Consider the following 10,012-nt stretch of genomic DNA (forward strand, 5'->3'; position numbering starts at 1 on the left):
TCAAACCCGCTCAGAAGATGCCGCACTCGTTGGTTGATCGGTCTTCGGCGGGTGCGAGCGAAATGAAGCGGCTCGTGCTACAGGAGGATCGCAGTCGGGACTTCGCCTTGCCCGCTGCCTCCCGAAGAGCCTAGCACTCCGAGGGGGTCGTGCTTCACCGCGCGATGAGCATCTTGTACCGGTAGGGGCCCAAGCGCGACCATCCGCTCCAACGGTCCTCGCTCAATGTGAGGCCTTTGCACTCGGAGGAGAGCGCCGCACATCGCAACGGCGATTTGCAAGACGGTTCACGCCAAAGCAATGAGACTGGTTTCCTTTAACGATATGGCATCGCGCCATTTGTGCCTATCGCTTCGCAAAGTGGGCCAAAGATGCACACGAGCGTGGTGCTTTTCGCTACCGCACGACTCGCGATGGGCGTCGAGGGGCCATCTTTGCAGCATGCCCAACAAGAACGGCTCCACAACATCGGAATTGTTGGATGAATGTTCGATTCTACAATAAATAAACGTTGTGTGGTGTAGTGGGCGAACATGGCTGCGCCTTGTTGAGGCGACCCTAGGCTGCACGAGGTGCACACCGGTCTTCTTGACTGGTAGGTGTAGGATGTCTCAGCTCTGGTGACTGGCGTGGCAGAAGAAGTTGCGACTAGCGAGGCTTGTATGCGCCGACCGACGTGTGCGCGTGAGTCTGAGTGACCTGAAGCGGCATGGAGGAAAGGCTGAGATTTGTCACGTGATCCATTTTGACAACGCGTCGATCTCGCGAGCGTGGCGCGTGTGGAGCTTGTTTCAGCGTCGCTCATCAGAGCTGCATGTATGGGACTCCTTCTATGCTTCGACCAAGCTGTGATGGCGAGATGACACGAAAGCGTACCCATATACATACCTTCTTGATCTTTATCAAGCACAATAGGCTGTTTATCTGGAGTGAGAGAGAGCTCGAGCGGTCCTGCTGAGGAAAATCGCCGGGGTCGAATGATCGCCAGCCGAGGTGACGATCAAGGATGGAATGGCGCCGTGTGCGATGCTTGCTGATTGCGCGCGCATGGTGCTGGCTGCTCTGTGTTGTTCTCTATGCGCGCGCGGTGTGATCACGCGCGTCCCTGCTGCTGAGCAGTCAAGAGTCACGAGTGATGCTTGCCTGCCATGCAAAGAGATGGCCACCTACAAATGTACACTCTGACTGTGCAGCTGTTGCGTTGCCATGCTGCTGATGCAGCTGAATGCACGTCTACCTCGTAGTCCGTGCAGCAGGTGCATGCTGGTTGTCAGTGGGCAAACAGTCACAAGAAGTCACAGCAGGGCTACAGCAGCGGTGATCGTTGAGGCTTCCCTCATCAGCGTCCTTTCGCCCCGCAGAAGAAAGTCGACATTTTGCTCGCTCGAGCGAATCACGTTCACCATTCATCGCTGCCAGTAGCGCTCAGCAAGGCTTCTACAATTGCTACCGCTTCACCTCAACACGATCGCCAAACAATCCAGCCGACTAAGTCATTCAGTCTGGAGACCGCTCAGACTCGCGACGGCACCGTGTACTGGTCAAAGTGGACGCAATTCCTCACTCAAGTCGCATCCACCACCTCCAAGGCTGCGCTTGCACCATGGCAGCGACAGCGAGAAGGCCGCTGGGCGATACATCTAATCTGCCCAGCGCATACACTTCGACTCGCCAGACTGACCTTGTCGACCCATCGACTCCCCGAAAGTACGTGGGTGGCATCGCAAGTGCCGCTCCTGCACTCGAGGAGGATTCGCCTCTGCCTGCCCCGCCCTCAATGACTGCAAGGCTAGGAGGCGGTGGTGTTGCAGGAATGGGCAACGGGCCAAAGTACGAAGAGGAGGAGGAAGAAGAGGATGCAGCTCCCCGAGGTGCTGCCATACTGGGGGAGAGACTGGCAGGCGGCGACCACTTAGGTAGGGGGGACATCGACGAGGCTATGGCGAGAGCGTACAAAGCCAATGCGCTCAACGGATCGGGATCCTCCAGTCCGGAACCCAAGAGGGTGCGCTCCAGCGCTGGAAGCCTGCGGCACGCAGCAAGCAGTAGCAGTGCTGAAAACACTCCTCCGGCAGGTCAAGCTTGGAGGGATGGACACCAAGGACAAAGACAAGATCTGGGCAGCAGACTCGGCACAAGAAATTTGGAGAGGAGGACCTCAGCTCATGGTCGGAGTCTGGGAGGTCTTCTGGGTATGGGAGCTCCAAGTGAGAAGGCGGACGCGTATGACGAGGAGCGATATAAACACGCACGGAGCACGTCGCATGCTTCGCGCCCTCCTTTAGGCTCTCATCGTAGCAGTAACGGCGCATACTCCAATCCACGATCTGGGATGGACGAAACTTCAGCGCGGGGCTCAGAGGCGCAAATCCCGCTCTCAGGCGTAAGCTCGAGGCATGGTCGGGTCTCTTCTATGGGCACTTCGATGCTTGCGTCAATGTCTGATCGGCACGAGCGAGCGTCGACAGCGCGTCCGTTAGATAGTCGACTGCGCGGCAATCAGAGTCCCTCGCCCACCGCGGCCGGCGCTTCTTCGCCACCTGACGAGAATGTGGTTCCTTCGCGTCGCACTAGTGACGGATCAGATCGATCTAAGCAGAGCCCGCGAGTAGACAGCAGCTCTCCAAGGGAGGTAGCGGCAAGGGAAGCCGCCCATGTAGGCACAGGCACAGCGTATGAGACTCCGGCTCATGCTCGGAGCTATAGAGCTGGGTCCGCTCTTGCTGCCAGCACTTTGAGACCGACCAATCCCCCTCGAAGCACCGCTAGAAATTTGCGCACTAATGGTGAGTCGCTTCATTCGCGAGATTGCAGCCTTCCTTGGCATCTGACCATCCGCCTTGCTCATGCGCAGGGCGAGCCAGCTCCACACACGTCCCAGCTAGGAGGGTTCCGGTGGCTATGCTAGCGCCGGAGCCAGAAGAGGTGGAATCATCAGCTTCGCGCTCCGACTCGCCGCAGGAAGCAAGGTCCGCTTCGGAGGCGGACCCCGGGCACGATGTGGGCGCTGCAGCTCAACGGCCTACATCTTCAAGACGAGAGCTGAGTAGCTCACCAGTTGATCGACAGGGCGCGCTTCGACCATACAGCCCCGCCACCGACCCTCGCCGCACGTCCCGACCCGAGAGCAGGCTAGGCTCGGAGAGGCATCACAGCAGGCAAGGAACCCATAAAGACGGGGCAGATGCGCCACTTGGTGAGCCCCAGATCGAAGTCACGCTGGGAGCAGATGAAGAGGACGAGCAAGAAGGCGAAGCGGACGACATGGAGGCACTCAGATCCAAGCATTCCGGAAGCCAGGCGATCGCGTCCCAGGGCACTGCCGTAGCAGAACATCCGCCAGCTCCAGCCAGGTCTGAGATGCATCCTGCTGCTGCTCGAAGGCAGAGCGTGCTCGGCAAAGCTATGCCCAATCTACCCCGCCAAGGAGTGGGGGTAGGCATCGCGCCTAGACCAGCCGATCAGCGAGCTGCTCCGCGACCGCCTGAAGGAGCCAAACGGTACGTTTCTGCCCCTGCACAGGCGGCTCGCACGTCTTCCAGACATCAGGAGGACGAAATACTTGCTGCATCGCGAGCACCATCTGCCTTGCGTCCGAGCGCCATGGAAGACGTCGTCGCGCCAACCCTCGACGCAGAAGTGGATGAACACGAACAGCTGGATGAGAATGATCTTTTGCGCATCAAGTTGGAAGAGCATGATAGAGCTAGGTACCCTGATGCCGTCGACTTGGAGATCCGACGACAACAAGATGCGGGCAACAGGTACTTCAGCATGGAAAGGAGAAACGGAAAATCGCTCGCCGAATGCAAGGAAACTAGCGTGAGTGATTTCGACTGCCTCGTATTGAACGCGGCGAAGCTGAGCAACGATCACCGATCTCCACCTCAGTTCCGCGGTATCAAGTTTAAAAAGCTACAACGCCTCGGCGACGGAGGTTTCAGCAGCGTGTGGGCTGTGAGAGGTCCTATGCAGAGGGCCAGCGAAGACGGCACGTACTTTGAACCTGCTGCCGAAGACGAGACGGCACTGTTCGCGATGAAGCACATCAGCTTGAAGAGATTGGAGCCTCAATCTAGAGTCGATCTACTCCGAGAGGTGGAGACGCTCCAGGCTTTGGCAGAGAAGCCGGGCTACGAACAGTACATACTTCGCTACTTTGGACACAAGAGCAGCTCGAGCGCGCTCAAAATTGTGAGTCGTGTATAAGAATAGTGTCCTCGAAAAGCTTGTGGGACTGAACGTATCAATTCTGTACTCTACTCTCCAAACACAGCTTATCGAGGTCGGCGATCGAGACTTCAGCACTGTCCTCAAGCAAGGGCCTCTGCCACCGACCGAGATTGCGCGGTATTGGGTGCAGATGCTCGAAGCAGTGCAATTCATTCACGTGCAAGCAGGGCTAGTGCATACAGACCTCAAGCCAGCGAACTTCCTAGTCGTAGGCGATCGACTAAAGCTAATCGACTTTGGTATCGCTCAAAAAATACCGATCGGAACGGTGCACATTTCCCGCAGCAACATTATCGGCACGCCAAATTACATGGCGCCAGAGACAATTTTTGCGCACGAGCAACGTGGCGTCAGCCTAGCCTCCGAAGACAGGGCGAAGAGGACATACAAAGCTGGCAAGCCTTCAGACGTGTGGTCCTTGGGATGCATCTTGTACCAGATGGTGTATGGTCGACCACCGTTCGACGCCATTCGATCCGATCGAAAGCTGGCCGCTATCTGCGATGTGAACCATCAAATCCCATTCGATAACAAGCGAAGGGACGATAACGGAAGTGAGGTTGGAGATGTGAAGCCTCCGCTCATCGAGAGCATGAGACAGTCTCTGCTCTGGGACGCCAAGAAGAGAGCTACGATCAGGGAGCTTTTGAGCATGGAGCTGGCCTGCCCTAAAACCATCACGATTGATCAATGGACCATGCGGGACCTGATCAGGCGGCTCTACACCAGCTGTGAAGAGATGGGCGAAGACAATATCAACATGTATGCTGACGTGAGTACGCTCGAGTATTACTTGCTGCGTTACGCGATTGAACGCTGACAGGTTCTTTGCACGTGCCTTTCATCTTGCCCTTACAGAGAGCCTTTGCAAATTTGTACGAGCGGCAACACGCTCCGCATCAGAGTGAAGCCGAAGATTGAGGGTATTTGCTGGCTCCGACATTCATTGGTACAGCCGACTTGCACTTCACATCTCCAGCCATCGGACATCTGACATTCGCGCCGTCAATCCTCTTCTACGAAAAGTCTTTCTCATTTTCATCTGCTCGACAGGACAATGATCTGTCCGAGCTCTCCATCTTCTGTGTACGTGTCCTCCATCCTCTTGACCAATCTGCAAATACCCAATTCAATTCACGATTCGGTACCCGCAATTCGAGATGGGTCCGCAGAAAAGTGATCAAGGCATGCATGGACGAGCTATTTCGTGTGCACAGAGATTGCACGTCCGAGGCGGTGAAGCCTCAGGAGAGCGCGAATGAGAGACACACCGTGATGAGGAAGGACAGGACGGAGATGGCTGTTACTGCTCATTCGGCAATGTCCTTCTTCGAGAAAGGTAAGGCGCGAGGGTTCACCAGTGAAGAGGCATCAGCGGCGCTCAGTGCACCAGGCGGAGCGAATACACCGCTCATGATGCTCGACAAGGGCTCAAAGAGATTTGCCATTCGCGCCAAGTCTGACCGCTGTTTGCGTTCCGAGCAGAAGCGAGCGCGATGTCGTGTAGCACTTGCATCGGGAGGATTTTTTAGCCAAAGGTTTTGCGACATGGGATGCTTGTGGGCACAAGTTTCAGATCAGGGTGCTCATGGTGATGCTGTGGATAGCAAGCGTCGTTGGCATCACAGATCGCTTCGGCTTGGTTGAGACGAGGGTCGAGCAGCGATGGTGGAATGCCGTGAGGCCCGGAGAGGGGGCTTGAAACTGCGTCGCTTCTGATGATGCGGGGCTGAGTGTTCGTCCATGCGCCGACTGGGAGGACCCCGTCGATATCAGTCTTGATGACATTCCGACGCACGTATGCTGGAAGCGTCCTCCTTTATCCCCTCGCGCGCCTCCTAGCAGCCCTAACATGTCGAGCACCCATAATCCTTCCGGCGACAGGTCCACCCATTCCCGCCTCAAGCTGCATCTCCAATCTGCTCTCATTTGCCAATTTGCGCAACCATAAGAGGAAGGCCAGGTAGGCTAGAATATCCACGTTCTTGTTTAGACGATAAGAGGAGATGTGGGAGCGGATCAAACGCTTCAAGGTGGCGCGTGGTGCTAGACGCATGTTAATGAGCCGATGAACGTGCAAGGAGTATCAATCGATCAAGGAGCTCGAGGTGGAGCGGATGAGAAGAATGTTTGCACCAATATTCCTGGATGATATGCGCCTGCAAGCAAAGGCTTCGAGCCTTGAACGTCGCGCTGGCTGACAAATGAAGCTTGTGGCAGACTCGTGCTTGCAAAGAGCAAAGAGCGTGCCCCGAGCTGTTGGCGCGATGGACGAGTCCTCGGCAACTTTGGTACGAAGGTCCACTTGAATCTGCTCGCTGCCAATGTTGAGCAGCAAGTCGTAGTTATCGGGTGCAGCAGCGTAATTTGCAGTGAGGACTGGGAGATCGATATCAATGCTTGGATGAATGTAAGTGCGTGCGCGAGTGTGGATGGCGAGTGGTGAGTGGTGCGTGTTGCTGCATGCCTAGCCTAGCTGCTGCACGGCATATGCTCGATGCGCCTGCCACTTTGTATTTTGCGCGCATGCGACTCACGCGTCGAAGACACGCATCACGTGATGACCATTCTTTGGTCCAGACGCAAAGGAAACCCCACCCGGAGCCTTGAATCTGTAAATCTTGAATCACGACTATCACGAATACTCGCTGACCCTTGACTCTTGACTTTGGGATTCAAGCTTTGAGGACTGATTGGTAGTCGTAAAACCCATTCACTTACGCCTCTACCTTCGATCTTTCACGAAAGCCGCAAAGATGTGAGTCTGAGAGCAATCTTTTGCGCCCAAGGCACAGCCCATTCCCAATCAGTCTGATCCTGTGACAGTCGGGCGCCTTGGTCGGTATCGAGCATCGCTAAGATGAAGAGGAGACCTAGTCCCACGTGTGCAGCTCCGCACCTGCTGTGCGACCCGACAAACGGCTCTCGAAGCGCCGCGACGGCTGAAGGGGCACCAGTCCACAGCGCATGATGATGGATGTAGCCCAACCCATTGCGAGACGGGATGCTCTTCTAAGGCCGATGCACTAATGGCTCCGAGGAGCTTGTCGCAACAATCTCATCGGACTTGTCGAAGCCATTCGCATCGTCCGAGAAGGGAAGTGATGCCATTCAAGAAGGAGCTAGTATATTGAGCGTCTTGCTCCATTCAATGACTCTGTCATGAGCTTTCACAGCTTCAGGCTTGAAGCCCACCACTTGCAGGCCTTCCAAGGATGTTGCGCGAGAGATGGCCACGTATGCTTGGCCTGTCAAGCAATATCAGACAACGAAGCATAAGCTGCTGGCAAGGGGCATCGAGGCCGAGAGGCGCACCGCAAAAGCATGTACTTGTCGGACTCACCCTTCTCAAACGTCTTTGTCAGGTCTACCTTGCAGCATGAAATAGTCTGACCTTGACTGATTCAAGGCAAGAGAAAGAAGTCAGAAGCTGTGCAGGTAGTATCCCGTCTTAGACGATGTGCCACTCACGCTTTATGTATTGACACTGCGCACGACGAAATCGAGGACAAAGTCAGTCAGCAAACGTCCTGTCGCCCACCCGCAGCCATCCTTTTCATACTTACTGGCCCAGGCAAGTATCAGAGGCTGCAAGAGGTGTACGATTGTTTGATCATACCAGCATTAGCATGGCTTGCTCAGATAGGGTGACATACACGGTCCAACTCACCACTTGCGTCCTCGATGCGAGCACGGTACCCATCGAATCCTCGTTCTTCCAAGTCTCTGGTATGACCAATTCTGCCCGCACGCCGCCTGGCACAACAAAGTTGACGAGTGGAAATTGTTGACCCGGAGCTGGAGTCTTGACGGGAGAAGTGGACCTGGACCGATCACCAGCGACCGATCCGGCAGCACCTGGCTTGATGGCACCCTTGAACTCCGTCGATTCCGCAATCTCGTCCTTCACAAGGTCCACGCTCCCGTCCTTCTTGGTCTTGGTTAAATCCTGTCCTGCAGAAATACGCGATTTGTATTCGCTCACTAAGAAGAAAATCATCGAGTGCATGAGCAGCCGCACTTGCTAAGGTCAGGTCAGCGTCAGTGCAAAGCGGGCCACTCACAGTCCATGAATCCGGTGATCTTGCCTATCGAACCATTGACTAGTACATCGTCGGTATTCTTGATCAGCATGACCTGCGCATTGACTTTGAGGTAGACTACCTGAGGAGCAAGGAAGCTATCCAAGATTCGCGCCCGCTCTGTTTCAGGTAAAGAGCCTCCATCCAGAGCTCTAAAAGCTTTGGACGGTTGTCGCAGGGCGTCCAAACGACCAGTGTTGGCTCGCTCGACTTCGTGGCGCATGGGAAAGAGGTCGGTGGGCGTGATACCTACTTGAGCCTGCGGCCTCCTATCAAGCTGCCTGAATCGCTTGATCGTATCCTCCGACATGCGACCGAATCTCATCTCATTGAGCATTTGGATGAAGGCTACGCGCGAACGGGTCAGCCGCGTGTGTGACGGCTGAGAATGGAAAGAGCAGAAGCGTCAACTCGATAGACTCACTCTCATCCTTTTGCCTGAACACTTGTGTCAGATTGACCTTGTGCGTGATGGCTTCGTCCCATTTTTGGGCCTCGAACGCAAAACGCGTCGCTTCGCCTTTCTTCGCGACGGGCGGCAGCTGGAAGAAGTCGCCAGTGACGACGATCTGGATGCCACCGAAGCTCCTTGGCGATTTGCGCATCGCTCTCGCTACCTCTTCCAACTTGTCAAATAATGCAGGATCGATCATGGACACTGTAGAGGTGGAAATGCTCGGCTCAGCCGACGATGCTTCCTGGAGCATGTCCGTGGACCGCGCTAATTCACCTTCGTCGATGATGAGAACCTTTGTCCTTAGCCATCGTCCTGCTGCCTTCCTGTTTCGCTTGATTTTCGTCACGAGGACAGGTGTGGGATCCGTCCCTAGTCCGATTCCGGCAAAGCTGTGCAAGGTGACACCACCGATGTTGCAAGCAGCAATACCTGTCGAGGCCGTCACGGCTATACAATCCTGCTGTTGCTTGGCTGCAAATTTCCGCCTGAGCCCCGCAATGATTTCTCTGAGCAAGACCGACTTTCCAGTACCTGTTCAAAAGGATTTATCTCCTCAGCGCTCTCTGCATTCCACATATTGAAAGCTAGCTCGGATACTCACCTGCGCTACCCGTGAAGAATACAGACTTTCCCTCATCCACCACCAATTGATAGATCATCTGCTGCTCCTTGCTCAAGAATACCTTGCTAAGCTTTGGTTTCTTTTCCCGCACCCCAGACGCGTCCGAGCTAGTAGATCCACTACGATGAAGCGGATTCATCCCCGCCGATTTCCTATCCTCTCTCAATTGAGCGGCCGATTTGTTAAAGATGGAAGGGATAAAGCGACTGGAGGATGCTTCGTCTTGCTGCGACGCGTTGCTCTCGATGGCAGAATCTCGCTTCGCATCATTGCTGGGCTTGCGAGGCGCCCCAAATTTGATCTCGCCTTTGCGTCTCTTGGGTCCCTTCGAGGCGGCCTCAGGACGCTCCTCTTGCCCAGCTGAGCAACAGTGGGAGACACGGACATGGGGCATATATACGCTCTGTACAGCTTTAGCACGTGCAGAAGCGACGCTTTGCGTGACTTCTACTCACCATCCATCCGATTTGTCAAATCCTTGGCTACTTTGTCCAGAGTGCGCTGATTAAGAATGGGAGAAGGGGTTGGGGACCACTCGATAGGTACTCCAGAGCTCGCAGCAGCAGGTTTGATCTCCGAAGAAGGTAACAACCCCAAAGGGTCACCAGATTTCTGTCT

At 55.2% G+C, this 10,012-nt stretch overlaps 2 protein-coding genes across 2 annotated transcripts; both read left to right on the plus strand.

Moving 5' to 3' along the window:
* The first annotated feature begins 1,340 nt into the window (after positions 1–1,340).
* IE81DRAFT_323315 (hypothetical protein) lies at positions 1,341–5,425 on the plus strand. The gene is made up of 5 exons (XM_025513904.1): positions 1,341–2,786; positions 2,855–3,822; positions 3,892–4,194; positions 4,277–5,005; positions 5,092–5,425. Exons 1-5 carry the CDS (start codon positions 1,604–1,606, stop codon positions 5,152–5,154), a joined length of 3,246 nt encoding a protein of 1,081 aa, XP_025369718.1. The 5' UTR covers positions 1,341–1,603; the 3' UTR covers positions 5,155–5,425.
* Positions 5,240–5,966, plus strand: IE81DRAFT_121019 (hypothetical protein). The gene has a single exon (XM_025510178.1). It carries the CDS (start codon positions 5,425–5,427, stop codon positions 5,878–5,880), a length of 456 nt encoding a protein of 151 aa, XP_025369719.1. The 5' UTR covers positions 5,240–5,424; the 3' UTR covers positions 5,881–5,966.
* The last annotated feature ends 4,046 nt before the right edge of the window (positions 5,967–10,012 follow it).

This window comes from Ceraceosorus guamensis, assembly GCF_003144195.1.
Source record: "Ceraceosorus guamensis strain MCA 4658 unplaced genomic scaffold IE81scaffold_28, whole genome shotgun sequence".
NCBI classification, from domain to species: Eukaryota; Fungi; Basidiomycota; class Exobasidiomycetes; order Ceraceosorales; family Ceraceosoraceae; genus Ceraceosorus; species Ceraceosorus guamensis.

Bases quoted from the DNA above. Each gene is read 5' to 3' on its own strand.
- IE81DRAFT_323315 (XM_025513904.1), top strand. From the start codon at position 1,604: ATGGCAGCGACAGCGAGAAGGCCGCTGGGCGATACATCTAATCTGCCC. The intron at 2,787-2,854 runs GTGAGTCGCTTC...GCTCATGCGCAG, and splicing joins TAGAAATTTGCGCACTAATG to GGCGAGCCAGCTCCACACAC. The intron at 5,006-5,091 runs GTGAGTACGCTC...TTGCCCTTACAG, and splicing joins ATATCAACATGTATGCTGAC to AGAGCCTTTGCAAATTTGTA.
- IE81DRAFT_121019 (XM_025510178.1), top strand. From the start codon at position 5,425: ATGGACGAGCTATTTCGTGTGCACAGAGATTGCACGTCCGAGGCGGTG.